The 23089-nt window shown below is 45.4% G+C and overlaps 1 protein-coding gene across 1 annotated transcript in view; it reads left to right on the plus strand.

Moving 5' to 3' along the window:
• LOC141108382 (uncharacterized) overlaps positions 1-23089 on the plus strand; it is a 73123-nt gene that overhangs the window by 17583 nt on the left and 32451 nt on the right. The window contains exons 3-8 of the mRNA XM_073599946.1: positions 125-305; positions 3163-3394; positions 11555-11649; positions 16517-16713; positions 17175-17253; positions 22358-22536. Coding sequence (XP_073456047.1) covers positions 125-305; positions 3163-3394; positions 11555-11649; positions 16517-16713; positions 17175-17253; positions 22358-22536 — 963 coding nt within the window. The remainder of the gene's footprint in view (positions 1-124; positions 306-3162; positions 3395-11554; positions 11650-16516; positions 16714-17174; positions 17254-22357; positions 22537-23089) is intronic.

A 23089-nucleotide genomic window follows, 5' to 3' on the forward strand; every position in this document is an offset into this window, starting at 1 on the left:
TGTGTTTTTTTTACATTGGTATGATGGATATACAGATAAACAATCACCCCTGAGTACTGTTGGTGGCCAGTGGTATGTCTGTGACAGTATGTTAAGTATTGCCATACTTCTTCATTGGTTGCAGACTATGCAGTAACATTGCCTACATTCTGGGAACAGTGGCAGAAGACGCTGCAGTGGCTGAAATGCTGGTGGATCTGGCAGAAGGTGCGTCAGAATGGGATCTGCTGGGGAGATTGGGGGCAATGCTGCAGTGGGAGGATGCAGAAGCTGTTATGAATGCTGCTGGAGCCCTTGGAACACTGGTAAGTGATCATTCCTAACAACTGGTCTCTAGTCATCGTTTTTGCCAATCAGAACAGAAAGGATGAACTTACTGTGCCTGCAGCTATCTTGTAAGCAGGTAGAAGTTAAATGTTTATGTTTACTGAGATATTCTACTATGAAGTTGAAGTCTATGGGTAGTCTTTTGTGTTAGAATATTGCACTGTTAGTTAGCTGTGTTTGTCCTGCTGAGGTAGTACTCCCTGGGAGGTAAGGGTTAACTCTGCTGGCCAGGGTTTCCCGGGTTTTTTTAGGGAAGTACTGACCTCTGCTAGAGCAAACATATAAAAACGGAGGGTACCACCTCTCGGGGGCGCCACAGTTAGTAAGACGGCTGGAGGTACGGTTCTATCTCTCCCCATTCAAGGAACAGAATGCTGCTAGAGATGTAAACTACTTTGAGCATTTGAGTCTTAAAGGGGTGAATGCATGTATGGCATATCACAAGAACAGGGCTTATTATGGGCCAAAATGAGCTAGAGAAGATGCAGTACAAAAGTCTTAACGTGCAGTGAAGCTATTCGGAGGAGGCTATTTTGCTGTTGTTAATTATTACAGTACTAGTGCCAAGTGCATAAGCAGCCAGCCAGTCATGAAGCGGTGTGACTTGGCATAGGTGACAGAGGCCTGGTATTGAAGGAGCTTGTATGCTTAGGCTGATTGCTTAGAGATTGGAACCCAAATATTAGGGCCGACATTGCAGTTCAGGGCATCCTAGGGACCCATCCTTGAGAAGAAGTATAAGCATGGGATATGTACAAGAGTTTAGCTTCCTAGTATTCAATTGTGATATACGAATCAATGTTATTGGGAGTGAGGTGACGGGTAACTGGGCTGGTTGAGTCTGGTAGAAGCTGAGCGGTACTAGCTCAGAAATGCTGCACAAAACAGAGAGAAGAGTTATGAAATGTAATTGGAACTGATATTAATAGTATAATGCATTAATGAACTGTGCCACGAATTACAAGGAGTTAATTGTATTTTCAGGAGAAGCATCACTTTTAAGTTGAAGAGCTTGCCTAACGCCAACTTTGTGTTAAACAGCAGTCTCAGCCCACCTTTGGCTCAAAATGTTACCCATCCAGCCCCCTAATGAGAGCGCTGGTATCCAAGTTCCCCTCTGTCAAGAGGATGTTGATATCTGTGTTCCAAAAGGAGAGATGTTCCATCACTTATTGACTACATGGAATGTGAAGTTGCTCTTCCCAATAAGGAAGCAACCTCAGTAAAAACTCAACAGTAGATCTGAATCTTTCACGCTAAGTGCAAAATTAAAAAAACATTTTTGGATGGAATTCATCTTTAATTGAATGCAGCCTCCTAAACTTGTACAAGCTTCAAGCTGGCCATAAATGGATCGAATTTGTCCAGCTCCACACGGACCGGACTAATTGTGATCCATCTATGGCCACTCCCATTTGAGAAGTGTCAATCTAATGATTGACTCCTCTCGAACAGGTCTGTTGGTGAATTTTTATTCGATCAGTGCATACAGCCAGGCACTTTTTTTTTTTTTTTACAAGGAAAGGAGGCACATGCATTCCTGTAATAGAAAATGGGTGGCCTCTAGAAATCATAACCATGGGTATGAAGATAAAAATTGTACCATCATCCAAAATTTAGTGGAATAGAGATTTGGAAACCTGGTCCCCAACCAAAGTTCACCAGGGGCAAGGGAGCAAAAGGACTATCTTGGTACAGTGTGAGAAAAGTATAAATGGGCATAAAGACAGTCATAAAAAATTACAAAAATGTATTAGTACACACTACATATCATTAAAACAAAGGTGACTTGGTCATATATAGTACTTCGACTAGTTTCGCGGGGTGAACTGCTTAATCAGGAAACACATCTGTAAATAGACACAAGATCAATTGACAAAATAATCAGGACATATACGAAATTTACAAAAATTGTACAATTGGGTAAAAAAGGGGGAAAGGGGGTATAGGGCTGCTTACCCAAGTCCCGATGCAGTTGGAGCGCAAGACATACCCAGTGGTGCATACCGTGAATAAAATCGGAGAAAGCACAGCAAAACCCAGGAAATGCAAAAAACGCAGAAAACTCCCAAACAAACCAAAATGCTGAGGGGCATTTTGGTGTCACATATGCAGCGGTCGGTCAGGGAATGCCTCACTGCCTATGATTAGTGGTGTGCAGTGATGGCTTCCTGGCGGGCTCAATCTGAGCACGCCCGAGCCCATCACTACTAGAGACTTGCCACACTCATTTGCTACAAATTGGAAAAGTGTCTTCAAGTGCTCTACAAGTGTACAACTTACCAGTGAAAATATGCAGCAAGTTAACAGACTTACAATTCAACACTGCCACAAATTTGTGGCAAGTTATCCTTTCTATCTGGGAGTGGGGCATTAGGGTCGAATTTTTCTTTTAGTGGAGTTCCACCCAAAAGTGGAACTTCTGCTCATCTGTCTCCTCTCCCCCTCCGGTGCCACAATTGGCACCTTTCGGGGGGGAAGGGGGACAGGATACTCGTCTTTGACAAGTATCCTATTCCCACTTCCGGGGGTCCGCGGCATGGCCCGTAGGAGAGAGGAGCTGGGCCTCGTGCATGCGCAGTAGGGTTCTCGGCTTGAAGCCATAAGGCTACACTGCCGGGTTCCCTTACTTGCAATGGTGGAGGCAGCACCTGACAGCTGATGGAAACATCAGCTGCGGTGCGGACATCGCTGGACTCCAGGACAGGTAAGTGTCCTATTATTAAAAGCCAGCAGCTGCAGTATTTGTAGCTGCTGGCTTTTAATTTTTTTTTTTTGGGAGGACCTTCGCTTTAAGATACCTATTAAGATGCTATTTGTTCCCTGTTCTCGTAGGCAGAGAATGGTAGTGGGAGGCGATGGCTGCTGTCCTCTCCAGATTCTGACTTCATTATTGAGAACATCATGAACCTCCTGGACTCCCCCAGTGATTGGACAGCCAGTAACTGTGCCTTGGTGCTTGCTCGCATCTCTATGTGCCATGAAGGCTGCTCCCGGCTACTAGATCACCCAAAATCGGACATGATATTGAGGAAAATCATTATGTCACTACATGCAGATGAAGCAGGTGAGCTGGAGAGTCATCAAAAAATATGTAAAAAGTATGAACTAAAACTGGCAATACATGTTTGTCTAAGCAAGAGATTTCACTTGGTTCCCCCATCTAGGCTAAACCACGTACAGTAAAACCTTGGTTTGAGAGTAACTTGGTTTGAGAGGGTTTTGCAAGACAAGCAACATTTTTTAATACATCTTGACTTGAAGTAGCGTCATGTCACTGAGTATAAAAGAGAAGAGAGGCACCTCTAAGTGTAGCAATATGGTTACATTTAATGAAGGTACAACATTTAGCAACTCACATGGTTGATGATTAAAACAGGCACTTCTAAGTATGCAGGCATTCGGGGTAAAGCTGTCCACATAGACCAACCTCCGCACCGCCATCGACGTCATCCCTTCCACTCTGCGCTCTACTGCAGAGTAGTCTTCCTGGTCGGGATTGCAGACTGACAGCGGTGAGTGCCGGCGTTGCAGAGGATGGCGTATGTGGACAGCTTTACCCCGCATGCCTGCATACTTAGATGTGCCTCTTTTATTCATCAACCATGTGAGTTGCTAAATGTTGTACCTTCGTTAAATTTAACCATATTGCTACACTTAGAGGCGCCTATCTTCTCTTTTATACTCTGTAGCTCCTGCTGGATGTTGCCTCTAAACCCCTTGTGGAGGCTTCCATTTGTGGATGGACATTTTATGGTAACACAACCTATCACATTGCTATAATCTTTTTTTTTTTTTTTTTATTTTTTATTTATAGCAAACAAAAGGGGGGCCCACATGGACCAACGAAATATTACATGCATTATATCTTCACCACGGATTATAACATAACATGTTTCCATGGTACAACACACCTTATTATTGACAGGTAAAATGAAATCTTGAGATCATGTTACTACAAGGCCATTGTATTTGCGGAATCGTGGCGACTAGATTAGAGCAGTCCCATATGTTCCCTCCCTCCCTTTTCCTTTTTCCCAAAAAGATATGGAAAGGTCCTATAGTCAAGAAAGAACAGAAAAAGAAAAGGAAAATATAGTGTGAAAGAGGTACTGAGGAAGGGAAGGGGTGGGGGGGGGTTGAAGGTCTCCAGGATCATGGATCATGTGGAGTATTTGTTGTGGTGCAACAATATTGTTGACTTTCTTGTGTCCAGCATGCAGCAGACAAATTTATGTCGGAGCAGGCTCTCTCAAAGCTTGACCCTCCTCAGAATATATAAACATGTTCCACAGCTGCCACATTTTGGAGAATTTCTCCTGCCTATTTTGTGCCGTGTGGATGAGGTCTTCCATGTGTTTGATTTCTTCTACTTTTTTGATCCATAATGCTATGGATGGTGGGGCTTTGGACTTCCACTTTAGTGAAATGCATGCCTTAGCTGCGTCCAACAGATGGCGCAGCACTGACTTTTTGTATGTTTTTATGGGAATGTTTGCCGCATGCAGGAGGAAGAAGGACGGATCATCAGTAATGGTGTAATCTGTGACTTTCTGTATCGTCTGTTTGACCATTAACCAAAAATTCGTCAGTGCAGGACATGACCAAAAGACATGTAGTAATGTTCCTTTTTCCGTTTGGCATCGCCAGCAGAGGTCGGATGCCGCCGGGAAGAATCTACTCAGCTGTGCTGGGGTTCTGTACCAGTGTGATAGAATTTTGTAATTCGTCTCTTGAGTTTTGGCGCATATGGAGGATTTGTGTGTGAGTTTCAGTATCTGTTGTTTCTTGGCTGAGCTAAAGCTACAGTTCAGCTCCTTTTCCCATTTGGTTAGTCATGGTGGAACAAAGTCTGATGGGGGTGTAATGAGAATACTGTAGGCCAGAGAGAGTGTGTGTGGTAGGGTCCCCTGTGTTGAGCATATGTCTTCAAATGTGGTGAGTGTCTGTCCGCTCGCTGGGGGTTGAATGGTTTTGAGGAAATGACTCCAGTCCAGTTTATATGTACCTGTTGGATCAGTAAGTTCTGTGGTTGTTTTCCAGCGTCCTCCACCACTAAAGTGGGAGGCTTGATAGAGGTCCAACCTAACAAGGTTTCCAAATACCGTGTCCTGTAGTCCTGGTGTAAACAACGGGTTCCCTAGTATTGGGTAAAGGGGGGAATTCAACGAGGATAAGGTAACCCGCGTAAGGAGTTGAGCACAGATTTTTATAGTGTTTCCTATTAATGGGTGTCTCCTAATCTCTGCTGGGATAGCCGGATAACACCAAGGAGCTCTCTTAAGAGGAATTTGGCTTTTGTTTTGTTCCAGACTAGTCCAGAGTTTGGTCTCTTGGTGTCGACACCAATCGATCAATCTTCCCAAAAGAACTGCCTTGTAGTAGGCAGGAACGTCTGGTAGTGCTAGGCCACCTGATTGTTTTGGGAGAACCAATATTTTGTGAGCAAGTCTCGGTTTTTGTTTAGCCCATACAAATTCCGCAAAAGTCGATTGCACCCTCTTGAAGAAGGTTGTAGGTATGTTCACCGGTAGTGTTTGCATTAGATAGAGGAATTTGGGGAGTATGGACATTTTTAGTATGTTACACCGTCCCACCCAGGAGTGCAAGCCTGTGTCCCATTTATTTAAAAATTCCCTTATTGATTTAAGTAGTGGTGGAAAGTTTAGATCATAGAGCCGGGATAAATTGTGGGGAATTTGTGTACCTAAGTATTTTAGAGCCGTGTTGTTCCATTTCAAATGAATGCTGGATTGGAGATGTAGAAGCTGTGCATGTGGTATTCCGACACCCATAGCTTCTGATTTAGCGAAGTTTATCTTCAGGTTAGACAGGTTACCGTATAGTTCGAACTCTTTAAGCAGATTCGGGAGGGATATTATTGGATTTGTGAGTGAGAACATAAGGTCGTCCGCATATGCGGACACCTTATATTTGGTGTGATTTATCTCCACCCCCTTGATGTTGGGATTCAGTCTTACGTGGCATAGAAAGGGTTCAAGGGATAGGGCGAAGAGGAGTGGGGAGAGAGGGCAACCCTGTCTTGTCCCGTTGGTGATTGGGAATAGGTCCGACAACGTCCCGTTTGCCCTGACTCTAGCGGTCGGTGTTGTGTAGACTGCCATTATCCATCTTAACATCTTACTACCAACTCCCACGTGTCTAAGCGTTTCGAACATAAAGGCCCAGTTTACACGGTCGAAAGCCTTTTCAGCATCGGTGCTGACAAAGACACTCGGCGTTTTTGTGCAGTTGGTTGCATGGATTAGGTTCAACACCTTAATGGTGTTGTCCCTCGCCTCTCTAGTGGGCACAAAACCCACCTGGTCCAAATGAATTAAGTGGGGGAGGTGTAGCTGTAGTCTGGAGGCTATTATTTTGGTGAATAGTTTGATATCCGTATTGAGTAGGGAGATTGGCCGGTAACTTCCACATTGGGTCGGGTCTTTCCCTTCTTTTGGGATGACCGAGATCTGAGCCTGAAAGGTAGAGCTGTGAAAACCACCTCCCTCCGCATGGCTATTAAACAGCTCCACCATGTGGGTTCCCAGGGATGGCAGAAGAGTTTTGTAATACTGGACTGTTATGCCATCCGGGCCTGGAGCTTTCCCCGGTTTGGTGTTCCCGATTGCCGCCTGTAATTCAGGTAGTGTGATAAGGTTCTCTAAGAGGTCACGCGTTTCCGTGGACAGTGTGGGCATCTGGGATTCAGTCAGGTAGTCTCTCATACGCTCCACTGGGGGGCCTGTCGTGGGGATGTTATATAGTTTTTCGTAGAAAGATTTAAATTCATTGGTAATTTGTTGGGGAAGGGTCTTTTTATGGCCCATGTGTGAGGTAATATGAGGTATATATGATGCTGCCCTTTGATTCTGTAGAGATTGAGCCAGCATTCTGCCACATTTGTTGCCAGATTCGTATATTTTTTTCCTGGTAATTTGCATCGCAGCCTTAGCTTTATGTTGAAGTAAGTCAGTGATCTGTGTGCGGACTGTGTCCAATTCAGTTTCCAGTTGTCTGGTCTGGGACTGTTTATGCGCGATTTCTAGTGACTGTAGTTTATTTATCAGCAAGGTCATTTGTTCAGTCCTCTGTTTTTTAAGTCTTGAACCGTGTTGTATAAGGATGCCCCGTATCACAGCTTTGTGGGCCTCCCATACAAGACCCTTGTCGCTGCCCGTGGTGTCATTGGTTTGGAAATATTGTGTTATCTCTCTGGTGACTGCTGCTAGTGTCTCTGGGTCCTGTAATAGGCTCTAATTCAGTCTCCAAGGGCTTCTTTGTCCCTTGTAAAAGTCTGTCAAGGCATACCGCATCATGACTGGGGCATGGTCTGACCATGTAATAGAGCCTATAGTGGTGCTTCTGACTGCATGTAGTTGTCTGTGGGGTATCAAGAAATAGTCTATACGTGAGTACGTTTGGTGTGGGCGGGAATAAAATGTATAGTCTCGTTCTCCGGGGTGTAATAGACGCCAGGCATCTATTAATTGTGCTGAGTGCATAGCTGAGTGGATGGCTTTGCGTGCTCCCTTAGGTGTGGAGGATGATCCCGTCGACGTGTCCTCTGTAGGGAGAAGGGGGATATTTAGATCACCGCCCACTATAAGTTGGCCCTCTGAGAATTTTTGAAGTAGTTTCACATGTTTGCTGAGGAAAACGTCTTGGTGGCAATTGGGAGCATATAAGTTGGCTATAGTCACCTTCACTTCACCTATCTTGCCCTTGAGGAAGAGGTATCTTCCCTCCGGGTCTGTCAGTATAGCAGTCAGGGACCATGGGATTTTAGCCGATATCTGAATGGAGACGCCTCTGGATTTGGCCTCTGAGTACGTTGAGTGATATACCGTCGGGTAGTGTCTGTTTTTCAGAATAGGAAAAGCATTTTCCCGGAAGTGGGTCTCTTGCAGCAGAACAATGTCTGCCTTCATGCGTTTCATATCGTTTTGTAGCGTGCGTCTTTTTTCAGAAAAATTAAGTCCTTTAACGTTTAAAGTTACAATGTGGAGTTCGTCCATGATCCTGGGGAGTAGGGGACTAAGGGTTAAAGGAGGGGGGAGGTAAGATCAGGGGGATAAAAAGAGAATGAAAGAAGAGTAAGAGGAATCAGAAAGAGAGTAGAAATGAGGGTAGAGATCCCTCGAACAATATTTCAAGTTTCTAATAAAGCAGCAATGTCTTGCTTATACGCTCTACAGGAGAACCTGCGTATTGAGCGCAGACCTAAGTGGGAGTGTAGTCAGCGAAGGGCCTGGGAAACACCCGGACACCGCCCGCATCCCCCCAGTCCTGTTTAATGTACAAGGTCAGGCAGGTGATATATTGGCATATTATATAATAGACAAGAGGTAAACAGATGTAGAATCCTCATTTAGCAGCATTCCTATATAACAGTGGTAACGAATATTAACACAAACGTCTACATGTGTATGGTTGAAAAGCAGGCCGGACATGCATTTAAAACGAAAATTGGAACATCCCCCCGATGGGGCACCCCCCCCCCCGGACCCACACCAACAAACCACCATATTACTACTCCCCCACATATGATAAGGAGCAGACCGCGGGTCAGGGCCCGGCGGTGGAGCGGGGGGCCGGCCTCCAGAAGAAGACCCCGGTCCCCCCCTCCCCCACCAACCCCCCCAGCCACGGCCATCCCGGCCATCCCTCACCCCCCCGGCGGCCCTCCCACCACCCCCCCGTCATAAATGTTCCAGACAGTGAAGCTTCAATTTATCTACTGAAAGGTTTCCCCCGCCTGAAAGGTTTCTTGAATGTTACAAATAATCTTTTCCCCTAAAACAAGTAGAGCGGTCGGAGTGCCACAGCCCAGAGTTCACAGTGGCACTAGGGGCAAAACCTCCCCACCGGACTTCAAGATGGTGTACTGACCGTCCTTATGGATCTAGGCCAGTCGCAGGGTAGGAGGAGTTCACCTCTCCGTAACTGTCCCTCCATTGCGCGTCATGGGCTGGCATGGTCTCTGTGAGTGTGTAGTCAATGAGAATTTCTGCCTTGACTCGTTGCTCATGTTGGGGTGAAGATAATACTCCGGCGGGCTAAGCAACCCCAGTATGTTCTGACGGTGGTGTCCCTGTACATATTGCACAGATGCTCCTTGTGTGGGAGGGGCCGAGGGTTCTCCCCTGGGCTCTATTGTTCGGCCTTGTGGAATTGCGTAGACAGACCGTAATCGTGGCGTGGCCCTGAGATAGCAGCAGTCACACGGTCTCCCTATAACTCAGGGTTACCCGACAAGGGGATATGAGGCCTCCGTCCCCTCCTAGTGCGGTGATATTCACTGTATGTATTTGAACCATCAGAGGGGAAACTCAACCCCTACTCACCCCACTGCTCCCCATTCCAAGAATGTAAAATTGAGTCTGGGTCTTGTTGGTAAACAAAATGGGCGGTATCCAGGGGCCACGGGGGACCAAAATGCGGGGGGCCATCCCCAGGGGATTAAACGGAAAACTGTGTCGCAATGTCCGGGCCCGCATCCCACACATCTTTAACTAATAAATCTCAAAGTTCAAGACTCACGTGTACCGCTGCTGTTGGAGGCTCTAGAGCGTCCTCGGTTCTTCTGAGATCTGGCTGGCTGGTTGGGTCTGGACGTAAGTGGTCCTGGGCGGCCCATCGGTCTTGGTATTTTCAGTCGCCAGTTGGGCACTGGGATTGGGTCAGACCCCAGAAAGGTAAAACAGGCAGGCAGATCTGCTGGCGATCGCAACGTGAATGAGGAATGGTTAGAGCGGAATATCACCGCCAGGGGATACCCCCATCGATAAGTGCAGCCGTGTTGTCTAGCAGCCTCCAACAGGGGTTATAACATAGCTCGGCGTTGAAGCGTGGCTCTGGATATATCCGTAAGAATTTGTATTTGAGCTCCGTCGAATTCTATGTCTCCTCTGTCCCAAGCGTTGCGCAAGATGGTTTCCTTTTGAGCGTACCTGTGTAGACGGCAGAGGACGTCCCGGGGCCTCGCTGGGTCAGTAGGTTTTGGACCTAGAGTTCTGTGGACCCTGTCAATTTCCAGAGAGGGTGGGGGGTTTTCTAAGAGTCTGTGAAAAATGGCTGTTACTGTCTCCGCCAGGTCCTCTGGTCCCGTTGCCTCTGGGATTCCCCGCAGCCGTAGGTTGTTGCGTCGGCTACGGTCCTCCATTTCTTCAAGATGAAGCTGCATCTCCTGTATCTCCATATTGTGAGATTCATGGGCTTTCTCTAAGGATAGAACCCGGGACTCCAGTGTAGAGGTCAGAGTTTCCCCGGTAGACACTCGGTGATTGATCGTGTGTATTTCTGACCTGATTTCTTGTATGTCCCTGCTATGTGCTTCCTCCACGCGTTGTATCAGGGCCTCGATATCTGCCCTGGTGGGTAGAGCTTGCAGCATGGCTCGGAGGTCATCCTCTATCCGTGGCTGGCTATGTGTAGAAGTTGCCATCTCCGACTGGAATGCGGCCGGGGTCCCCATGTGTGGGTCTGCTTCCATAGTATCCGCCGTGGGGAGTATGTGTAACCCAGCGGGGGTCCTATCTGTGTGAAGAACACGTGGCGCGGACACAATGGCGCCTGGGGATAGCTCCTGCCTGTCTCTGAGGAAGCGTCTTATACCGAGCTGTAAGATCGGGGTGCCTGTCCCTCTGGTTGTCGCTCTCGTCCTGTAATGTTTAGGGGTGGTCATGCCGTGTTCACCTGCGGTAAATGTGGTTTGTTGGGCCGGTAGAGTGCGGGTCGGGTCGGGAGCTCCTTCAGCAGACGTCTTTACTCGGCCATCGCTAAGCCACGCCCTCTGCTATAATCTTTTTATATGGACTATAAACGGAAGGACCTATGAATAAATGGTTGTGGAATGAATCATTTGAGTTTCCATTATTTCTTAAGGGGAAATTTGCTTTGATATACAAGTGCTTTGGATTACAAGCATGTTTCTGGAACGAATTATGCTTGCAATCCAAGGTTTTACTGTACATTAATAAATCTGCAGTGGTGGCTATTGTATTCTGACAACTAGCACCCTCGGCAATCAGAATACCTAAACAGAGCGTGCACCTAATTGAGGCAGCTGCTGTTTAGCTAAGAAATTTGCCATCCAGCTTCTTGACTTTTATTGAGCAGGGTGGAAACATTCTGCACTTGCAGCCTACGTGTTTGTGCTTCTCTAATGGAAGGTAACCTTTCATCTTTTATCTCTAATGTATGTGATGTTTCCATTCTTTCACAGGCTGTGGACTGAATGCAGCATTTACTCTGGGACGTCTCTGTGACTCTGACACTGGGAGGAGGCGCGTGCTGAGCCTGCCAGAAGCTGACAGGATGGTGAGCAGACTGACTGGAGGAAGGCTTACTATTTGTCAATTAGAAGGAACCTCAAACTTTGCGGAGAGATCTCCATAGTAAAGTTGTGAAAAGAGACTACATATCCTGTCAATTCTAACCTCCTTCTGAAAATGCTAGTCTAGTTTAGTAGCTGTCATGCTGATCCTCCTTCTTCAGTCCTTTTTGAACCAATGACCCAAATAAGGCAGCAGTCAGTGAAGTCTGTTTGAAGGCCCTGAATTGGTATGGCAGCCAAGCATTAATCGGTGGCTTGTCTTGTGATTGAGTTTTTCACAGTTGGTATTCAACTTGGATACTAATTTCAATGTCAGATACCCTAGCCACTAGCAGGAGCAGGTTTTACTAATGTATCTGTATATTACATATGGTAATAGAAATATGGCACTGCAAGTAATAATGTTTTACTTAAAATACGAATAAAAAAGGACACAATAATATGATATGGGTCACTTTTTAAAAAGAAGAATCCATACCTGCATTCTGTATTTCTTTCTCATCTGTTGAGGAACACCTGATGTCTTTAACCTTCAGGTTATACTGCCACCTACAGGAGGATTGGACACTGGCAAAAAAAACTGTGTGCCAGCCCAGGGTAACCCCTCCAACTACCAGCATGCTTTATTTTTTGCTAGTGTCCTAGGAGGATGTCTGTATCTTCAGCTCTGCTGTGTAAAAAGACTAACCTATTTTTGCTAGTACTTTTCTATTCTACATTTTTTTTTAAATCAAGGTTCTTCTCTGGATCACTGCTAGACATTGTCTCTACATTTGCAGTTATACCGTGCAATCATCCTCAGTCTGGCTTCTAGAGTACTCCGTCTGGACACCATCAGACCAACAGTTCACGGTTCCACGTGCAATGCTTTCCAGAATCAGTTCTGATAAAGAGTTAGATGTGGAGCACTTTCCAGGTCCAAAGCCACTGGCATTGTCTCAGAGCTTGCCCTGTCTTTGAAGATCCCAATGCCTTGTCTCATACTAGGAGCCTGTAAACTGCCTTACTGTCATGCAGTTGCAAGATGTCTACAGTAATTCTAGACATAAAAAGACAGTTATACCCCCAAATCACACTTTGCTAGTCACATGGGTGCTGCTTGCAGTGCTCCTACTGATGTCTGCAGCCTGGAGTCATGTTGTCCATTTTCCATCTTCATAGTCTTCTTTAGTTCCATCTGGTTTGACTACTTCCTCTGGCCTCTTAGCTGAGGTTTTTACAACAGTCATGCAAGACTGCATGGCCCAACTACTCAGTTATTTGCTGACTGTGATTGCAGAGGCCACAAGTGTGCTCCTGTGCCCTCTTCCACTAATTCTTTATCTGACTTGCCCATGTCCTTAGCAGCTTCCAAGCCATTGGCTGCAGAGACTTTGTTTGACCTTGAGTCATTTCAGTCCTTTACTGATGAGTTTACCTCTGAGGAGTCACCGTCTAATACTCACAAATCAAAGGAGACCTTTTTAGGTCTTATTGATGCAGCGTGCACAACTCTGAAAATAGATGATCAGCCTGTTGCTTTTACCAATGCTGTTTCCAATTTTGGGTCTTTAAAACTCCCAAGGCTGCAAAGCCACCTTTGTCTCCTTAATCAAGATATCATTGCCCCAGTTCCTGAGCCAGAATGGTTTCCAGGGTTTTACCCCAACCCGTTCAGTGTTCCCATACCTAAAGAGGGCATCCATCCCATCTTGGATCTCAAATCCCTGAATGTCTTTATTTAAACACAGAAATTCAACGTGGAGGTCACCTAATCTGTTATCTTGCTTTTGTAGGCATTAAGGATACATACCTACATGTTCTAAACTTCCCTGCACATCAGGGATTGCTATGTTTTACTGTGGTGCCCCTTAACGACCAGTTCGTGACTCTGCTCTTTTGCCTCTTGCCTAGCCCTCTAGGTGTTTGCCCCAGTGCTAGCCCTGCTGTTCTCTTGTGCCATCCACATTGTGGGAGAGTTAGACAACTTCCTGTTGAGGGAACAGTCAGCACAGGGTTAATCAGACACCGTGACTTTGACTGTCTAGACATTGCACTGCTTCTGATGGATCCTGAACCTTCAGAAATCATTTCTGGAACTGACTCAATGTTTGGAGTATCAGGGCCTAGACCTAGATACAGCTCAAGCCAGAGTGTTCCCCTCACATGAAAAATGTCAGACTCTCTGGTCTCAGATTCATCTTTTTTAGTCCAGGAGTTGCCCAACTCTCTATTTTTGCACAAGAGACTTTGGCGTAAAGGAAGTTTCTCTCATGAAAGTTTCACCCAGTTTCACTCCAGACCTCTACGACACAACATTCTTTCATTGTGAGACAAGTCAATCAGGTCCTATGACAGATCGACTTGCTTGGCACAGAAGACAAGGTTTTCTCTGGCTTGGTGGCTCTTAAATCTGCCTCTAGAATCAGGGAAGTCCTTCCTTCCTATCTTTTGAAGGATCCCCACAATGGGTGAGTGCCTGTCAGGCTGGGGAAGAATCTTGGGCACCCTTTTAGTGCAGGGGATTTGGTAACTGGGGGAGTCTTTTCTCATGGTCAACATCCAGGAGCTTTGGGCAATGGTGCTGTCTCTGCTGCTTTCGACCATTCTACTAGAGGGTCATTGAATCCGGATTCAGTCAGACAACATCACTGAAGTGGCATACATCAATCATTTGGAAGGAAACAAATGTCTTGTCATCACAACAAAGGTAGATTGGATCTTGTCCTGTGCAGAACTTAATTTTTCAACTTGTAGGCCATGTACTTCCCAGACATAGACAAGTGTGGCAGGAAGACTTCCTCAGTGTGTTGCACTTAGAACTGGTGAAATGGTCCCTACACCTGGAGGTGTTCCAGTACCTGTGCTTCAAGTGGAGGATGCCAGATGCAGACCTCCTGTCGCCAAGTTCAACAACAGGCTGGGAAAGTTTGTTTCCAGGTACAGGGATCCTCTAGTTAAAGCAGTGGATGTTCTGTAGCTCCACGGGATCAGAACACCTTGATTTATACCTTTTCTCTCCTGAGACTTCTTTCTCATTTGCTTTGCAAGACTGGGATGTAAGGAATTTCAGTGATTGATCCTCATTGCTCCAGACTGTCCCTTGTGGATATGATCCATCAGCCAGGTAGGCTTCAACAGAGAATCTGTGACTCCTTTGTGCCAAACGTCATCTTCACACATGGAAGGTATACTTCACTTGGTTTGCTTCTCAAGGCTTCCACTCTAGGAGTTTCTCTGTGGGATGAAACTCCTCCTTCTTGCAGCTGGGTATAGACCAGAATTTGTGTCTCAGAACTATCTAGGGCCAGGTTTCTGCCTTTTCAGTCCTGTTTCAGAGCCTAGTGGCCTCCCACTCCTTGATGAAGACCTTTGTACAGGGGGTTTCTTATGTATTTCCCCTGTCACTTTCTGGCATCTGAGCTTATTAGAGACATTCATATCTGTGCTCTCACCCACAACGTGGTATTGCTTGCCGTTTGTTGTCATCACCTCTGTGAGGCGAGTGTCTGAACTGTCAGCATTATCTTGCAAGGAACCCTTTCTGGTTTTGCACGGGGACAAGGTGGTGTTTAGACCCAGGACTACCTTCATTGCGAAGGTAGTTACGGCATTTCACCTCAGCCAAGACATTGTCCCAAAGGAAATATCCCTCTAATGCAGGGGTCTCAAACTGGCGGCCCTCCGGCTGTTGTGAAACTACAAGTCCCATGAGACATTGCAAGGCTGACAGTTTCAAGCATGACTCCCACAGGCAGAGGCATGATGGGACTTGCAGTTTTTCAACAGCTGGAAGGCCACCAGTTTGAGACCCCTGCTCTAATGCCTGGAAGTGGTTTGAGCTGTGAAAATCTCACTCTCAGATACTTCTGCTTTGAGAAAGACTGATTCACCACAGAAGGGCACTCTGACTTCTTGTTATGCCATGTTTAGATGGTTTAGGCTGCCCATCATTCAAGTTTATGGTCTTGAGGATCAGGTTGCACCCTTACCTGTTAAGACATACACTACTAGAACTGTGAGTACTTTTTGGGCTTCTTGGCATCAAGCAACTGTTTCCCAGATTTTCAAAGCTGCCACCTGATCTTCTATTCACACATTCTCTAAGTTCTGTCAAGTGGATGTTAGCATCCTTCAGATGGCTGAGCTGCAGGCAGTATCCAGGTCTCTGCTGTTTTCTTGGGCCTGTTAGAGTTTGTTGATGTGTTGACCACCCCTCATTGGGCTGCTTGTGGATGTCCCAAAGGCTAAATACTCTCTGTCCCTCAATGGCCTAGAATATGGTTTCTCAACCAGGGGAGCCCTATGGATCTTCCAGAGGTTGCTAGGGGGATTCATTGAGCAATGAGAAACTTCTGCCACTCAGATAAGTTCTCACTGACACAAATAATCTTTTTAGCTTTCTGCAAGGGAGTAATTCTTCCCAATGACCACACGTGTAAGGAGCATTCTTCCCACTGACCATCGCACTATTGTGTCATGAGTTGTAGATATAGTCATTTGTAGCAGGGGTTACCTGATACCAGAAAGTTATTTCAAGGGCTCCTCTGTGTTGAAAAGGTTGAGAAAATCTGTCCTAGAAAGAAAATAGAATTTCTGTACCCAAAATCCTTTCCTTGGAGTCCATTGAAGGATGCATGTCCCACTGCTCTGGGTTTATGATCATGCTCTTAATGTTGCTTTACTGATAAAAGGGGCATGCTTGCAGTAGAAGAGGTTTTTTTTTGTAGGCAGCAGTATTACCCAAAGGTTAAAAGCTTCCTGTGTCCGTCCAATAAAATGATTTTACAGTGAGTACAACAAAAGCGTCTTTATGCTTGCAGGAGCCTTATGATGATTGATAAGCATGTGTTCATCCCTTGATAAGTCTAGGTCTCTGCACTGGATGCCATGATGTCTGAAGGAGATGCTGGAGGGAGTAGGAATGCCTGTTTTGCTCTCACTTGCCTATCTACCAGCCAGGCTGGCCACCAGCACGTCATGAAGAGTGAATGCTTCTCCCACGCTTTGGATACGCTCTGTCACCTCTTGCAGTCTGCAGAACAGGAGTCCTGCTGGTTTGCAGCTATGTAAGTGGTAGAATTCCAGTTTTGGTTGGGAGAATCTGTGTTTGTGTTTAGTACTTCCAGGAACAGGGTTAAAATACTGGCTACCAGGAGTTTTTCAATGAATATAAATGTCAGCACTGTTTTCAACACTGACTATACCTTAGGCACCTGGCTGTTTCAACAGCAGGGTATTTGCATTGGAAATAATTTTGTGTGAGGCATCAAAACTGGATTTGTTAAAGTCTGTTGCCTCTCCAGGGGATACATTTCTATCTCCCAGTGAGAACAGATGGGCCCTAAACCATAATGTGGGTAATAACTAATCAAATACAAGATAGAAAGTCCACCAATTAAAAGTGTCAGTATGGATAACAAGCAGCAACATACATTTTACTTAAAAACTCTTGTCAGATCCCAGAAAATGATGGCAAGGTTTTCAGTTTTGTGAAAGTTTGATCCTTTAACTTTTTAATTTTTTGTAGAACCATAAAGATGCTATCCAAGTATCCTCCTGGTGTAGTGCGACTCCGCCAGCATCCGTCTTTGGAGGCTGTTCTTAAGGTAAGATATTGCTACACTTTACAGATACTAAGATATTCTGAACTTTCTCCATCTGCAACAGTTGGATGTGTTCTGTGACTCCTATGTATAGCCTTGTGGGAAGAGCAGAGATACAAACTAAAGGAAATCTCATTACCAGGCACATGAGAAGTAATTACTTCTCTGGCCAAAACTGTTATTTCGCAGTACATTTGAAACTTGCAAGGTATTTAAAGTAGAACTAAAGTCCTATTGTAAAAAACTGAGCAGGCAGGTTTTTATTGCAGAAGAGGCATGCACATAAAATGCCCCTATCTGCCCGCCCGCCTTCTCCTCCGGCACTGTAAACATAGCTGTGCATGCAGATTACAGTGTCGGGTCAGTCTCCGAATGTTGGGATGACTGTGCATGCGCTGGATTGACGTTACCCCCTGTTGGCCAATGAAGAGGCCCAAAGACCGGGCCCTTAGAAGAAGATGACAGGTATGTATGGAGACTTTAGTTTTGCTTTAAACCTAGGACTTCAGTGGTCGCATGCAAGAGTTTTATCAGAAACCTGTGCTGAGAGTGAGTGATACTTAAAGAGTAACTCCACTTTTGTCGATTAAAAAAACAGTCCTTTGTGGGTGATCTATATTCATTGCACTGCAAGGATTTTAACAAACTTTGAAGCAGATTTCTATCTGTTTCTGTTCTTAACAAAAAGCTGTATGCTCTATTATGTCCTTGGAAGTCTGGTTCCTGAATGGAAGTGTATGCATTCATTCTAATAAGCTGATGTACTTGCAGTCTTCTTTATAAGTAATTAGCCCTTAAAGAGAAGTATGGGGTTGTTTTTTGTTTAATCATACTTACCTAGGTGGATGCTGCTTCTGTCCCCCGCCAGCTCTAATACTGAGAACCGAGTGATCAAACACTGCCGTTCACTCGGTTCTCAGAGCTTCATGAGCAGAAAACCGGTGACTGACAGGTCTCTGCTCTGCCCCCCCCCCCCCCACTGTGTTCACTGGAGAGCTGCACCGTGGAGGGGGTGGGAGTGGCCTGCTCAGGCTCTCAGCTCGCTGAGAGTCTGAGCTGGGTGCTAGACCAGGCATATGGGCGGATCCCGACCAAGCGATCTTTCCCGAGCCTGGTGCTGCTCTGTGACATCAGCTGACAGCAGGCTTCAGTCCACTGTCTGCTGAAAACGGACCACAGGAGTGCAGAACAAACTGCACGCCAGTGATCAACAGGAGAAACACAGCCAAACAAGCTTTGGCTGTACTTCTCCTTTAGAAAGTATCTCACAAAAAGGGGGTACCTGACAATTCACTTGTATCTCAGTTGCCATATTGCTTTGAATTTTACATAAAATTACAGCAGCTGCATGTTGATTGAAAAGGGGGCAGGGGGGGCGGTCCGCCCCGAGTGCCACACATTAGGGGGGTGTCATTTCAGGGGGGTGCAGTGTGAGATGTGATCGCAGCAGAGCCGTCATACTAAGGGACGCCCCTGCACTTTCCCAGCTTTGTAAGCAATGCCTCAGAAGGGTCGGCAGGGGGCCCAGCGGTGCGGGGTAGTGGGGCTGCCTGTCTCTCCAGTCATCCAATCAGGCAGGCTGTCCCTCAGCAATCTTCAATGTCTCCCGAGTCCCGAGGTAGCTGGAGTTGGTGGGCGAAGCCAGGGGTGTGGCTGCCTCCTCCACTTCTCCCAAAGACTCGTTCACTGGCTGATCCTGGAGGAGAAAGAGGAGAGCACACAGGAGCTATGAGTGTCTACATCTGCAGCTATGCTGTAAGGGAGCACATTGTCACTGTATACAGCCCCAACCTGCCCCTATAATACCCTATACAGCCCTAACCTGCCCCTATAATACCCTGTACAGCCCTAACCTGCACCTATAATACCCTATACAGCACTAACCTGCCCCTATAATACCCTATACAGCACTAACCTGCCCCTATAATACTCTATACAGCCCTAACCTGCCCCTATAATACTCTATACAGCCCTAACCTGCCCCTATAATACTCTATACGGTCCTAAACACTGCCCCTATAATACCTTATACTGCCCTCACCTGCCCCTATAATACCTTATACTGCCCCAACCTGCCCCTATAATACCCTATACTGCCCTAACCTGTCCCTATAATACCCTATACAGCCCTAACCTGCCACCATAATACCCTATACTACCCTAACCTGACCCTATAATACCCTTTACTGCCCTAGCCTGCCACCATAATACCCTATACTGCCCTATCCTGCCACCATAATACCCTATACTACCCTAACCTGACCCTACAATACCCTATACTGCCCTAGCCTGCCACCATAATACCCTATACTGCCCTAACCTTCCCCTATAATACCCTATACTGCCCAAGCCTGTCACCATAATACCCTATACTGCCCTAGCCTGTCACCATAATACCCTATACTGCCCTGACCTGCCACCATAATACCTTATACTGCCCTAGCCTGCCACCATAATACCCTATATGGTCCTAATCTGCCACTATAATACTCTAACCTTCTTAAATTGAGCTGCAGTCGCAGCAAATCATACACTGTCACTCAAAAGAAGCTGCTGCTCCTTCCCACGCTGCGATTTTGTCAGGGGGGGGTGCCAAAAATAGGATCCGCCCCGGGTGCCAAATGCCCTAGGTACGCCCCTGGCTCTAGGTAACATATAAATTGTATGTACAAACTAAAATGTCAGCCTTAGGCATAAATGGGTTAAACACATTTAGTTACAATGTAGCTTGTGTAGCAATTGCATATGCTATATTATTTTTTGTTTTATTTGCTCTATTTTTTCCATGAAAGTGGAGTTACCACTTTACACGTATTTAGACATAAATTAATCATTAATACATCAATAAATGTATTTTTTAAAATGTAATTTTTGTTTTGTATATTATAAATTTTTTGGGGAAACCGTGTGTACCCTGCAGTGTTGCCAACCGTCAGTATTTTTACTGGCAACCAGTAAAAAATGGGCACTTTTCTCCTGCCAGTAAATGCCAGTGACAAGAAAAGCTTGCCAGTAAAAAATATGGCTATGACGCTCGATGTTGGCCAAGACCATTTGAGTGCCTGCTACTGGTGGAGGCGGTGCCTGAGCGTGTCGTGTGATGTCATAGGGCAAGAGAGCCGAGCAAAGTGGCCAGAGCCTCGTTTGCGGGTCGGGAGCAAGGCAAGCCAGGAGCGGGACTTGCAGTGCCGTTTGGACTGGAGTAGACTGAAGGGACCACCTGGGGTGGAGAGAGACTGTCATTGTGACTCAAGAGGGGACGTTTCGTGTGGGTGGGGTGTCATCATCTGTGCTGCTGTCAGTGTCACTGTGAGAGTCAATTTCATTTGTGCATGCTTGCCCATTCTAATGTCCTCCCCTCCTGAGTCCTGTCCCTGAGCTACTTGCTTACTATATATCGAAAATAAAATCAGAAGTATGATCTTTTTTTCCCTTAATTGCATGATGTACATTATAATATATTTGTCCGTAGCCTAAATACTGAAATTTGCACTTAAAACCATCATTTTGTAACTTTTGGAAATGCCAGTAAAAACATAGCTGTGCCAGTAAATTTTGGGTGTCATGTCAGTAAATTTCAATCTGGTAGGTTGGCAACACTGGTACCCTGCCATCCACACATCTCATGGAAATGTCATTAAAAGAGTCACCAAATATTTGCTCTTATATAGATAGCAAAACTTTCTTCAAGTAGAAGCAGCTATTACTGCCATTAATCAGAACATGAAGGGTTGCAGCTGGTTGAACTAGAAATATTCTCCATCCATTTATGTCTTGGGTAGTCAACCAATAATTACTGGAAATACATCATCCCAGACCAATATACTTTGTATATTCCTTTGTCTAGTAGAGTCACTATAGTAAAGAATGGTTACATGGCCCATTGCCCACCCCTTACCCCCCTAGTGTCTACGGTCACCATGGAAAGGTGGCCCATAAATATTTTACTGGCAATTCGGCTGTCACAGGGAATTCTGAGTAGGACTACATTGTGAGTAATGGAGGACCTGTCACCATGGAGATGGTTGCTATGGTTGCTTAAAAAGGCAGCGACTGCGAACTGGACATCAAAGATAAGTTCAAGTAATTGGCTGTCTGACAGATATCAAAAAGTGTTTTATGGAGGAGTAAAGGCGAAAAACAAAAAAATTGTGAAATACCCACAAAACTGCTGTCTAGGCCCTGGATCACATGAGCAAGAAGTCATTTAATTCACGGCAAGAAAACTGTTCTCTTTTTAGTGTATTTGACAATGTGATTTGTTAATGTTGGGCTCACATCAAGTTCCTGAACAAAACTCAAATGAGGGTGTGTTTTGACCCACGACTGTCATATGAACCCCTTTCCAGTCAAAAACTTTGATTGGGGGGCTCACCATGAGTTCATATTCAAACACAAGCAAGTCAGCCAGAGAGGACTGAAGAACACAGCATAGTTAGCTATTAACAAGCCAAGTCAGCAGTCAGGGAATAGAATACATCATCTAGGGCTGCTTCTGGTGGCTGTTGATGACAGCTGAGTTCCCAATCTATCATAGGAGAGAGAGATTACCAGGGAAAATTACCTATGCTCAGTAGAAGAAGACCAAAGGCAGGAATCCCCAATCTACAGTATAGTAACTGGCTAGACCTAAATCATACCTCCCAACATTTTGAGATGGGAATGAGGGACACCTACTAGCAAACGTATATAGGCATAGGACACGCCCCCTGCCACACCCCCTTCAAGGAGAATTCACCAAAACAAAACGTTTATTAAATCAACAAGGGCTTTTTTTTTTACCTCTACGTTCCTTTATATTGGCTTTTAAAATTTACAAATGCAGCAATTTAGAATTTGGATGGAAGGTTTACACCTTGAGGGACAAATGAGGAGGAATGAGGGACAGAGGGACATTGCTCCAAATCAGGGACAGTCCCTCGAAATCAGGGACATTTGGGAGCTATGCCTAAATACTTGCTATATGGGTAGGTTAGCTGGTAATGGGTGTTGCACACTTTTAAAATAAAGTGATTTATTTTGTTTGTAGCAGCTATTTTTTGTCTAGTTGCTTTGTCTTTCCCTGTTGTTATATGCGTTCTGTTCAGCATTCATATTTGTGCATCAGAATGTCGCAGCATCACATACAGCTGGAACAGAGTTGTTGGAAGAAGTGGAGATGACATTACAGAACCTCCAGCGCCTCCCCCGGCCTGCCCCTCCTATAGCAAAGATCCTGGAGTCTGGCTCAGTAATGGTGGGTTGGCAGGACTATATTCCCCGCAGTGGCCTCCCCCTCACTTATAGGTGAGTAATTGTTTCCAAATTTGCTTCATCATCACTGTGATTCCTAGTAAAGCTGTACTATAGATAGACAAGATAGCAGAATCTAACTCCAATAAACATCTCAGTGCCCTCATAAAACTGTCAAACTTGCAGGCTGGAGTAACTAGAATTTTAATAGACACCCGTGTTGGTCTCAGACATATCAGTTGTTTATCAGTCATAAATAGCTCAGCTGGTGGAATGGCCAATATGCATTCCTGACTAACTGGGTATTCGCAAAGGATCAAAAACTACAGGTTATTTCATAACTTCTGAAATAATAACAGTACAGCCAGAATAGGGATATATTCACACATATCCGTTAATTAGCAGCGTTTTAAGCCCAAACACCCCCATATTAAATAAGTATGGGACATATTACCTCTCCCAGGTAAAGTAGACATCCGGTACCCCTCTGCTAAATGATTCCATCAAAATAGTTAAAGTGATTGTAAAGTCTTGTTTTTTTTTTCTATAAAAATAACAAACATGTTATACTTACCTGCTCTGTGTAATGGTTTTGCACAGAGCAGCC

The sequence above is a fragment of the Aquarana catesbeiana genome, linkage group LG09 (assembly GCF_042186555.1).
Source record: "Aquarana catesbeiana isolate 2022-GZ linkage group LG09, ASM4218655v1, whole genome shotgun sequence".
Classification (NCBI taxonomy): Eukaryota; Metazoa; Chordata; class Amphibia; order Anura; family Ranidae; genus Aquarana; species Aquarana catesbeiana.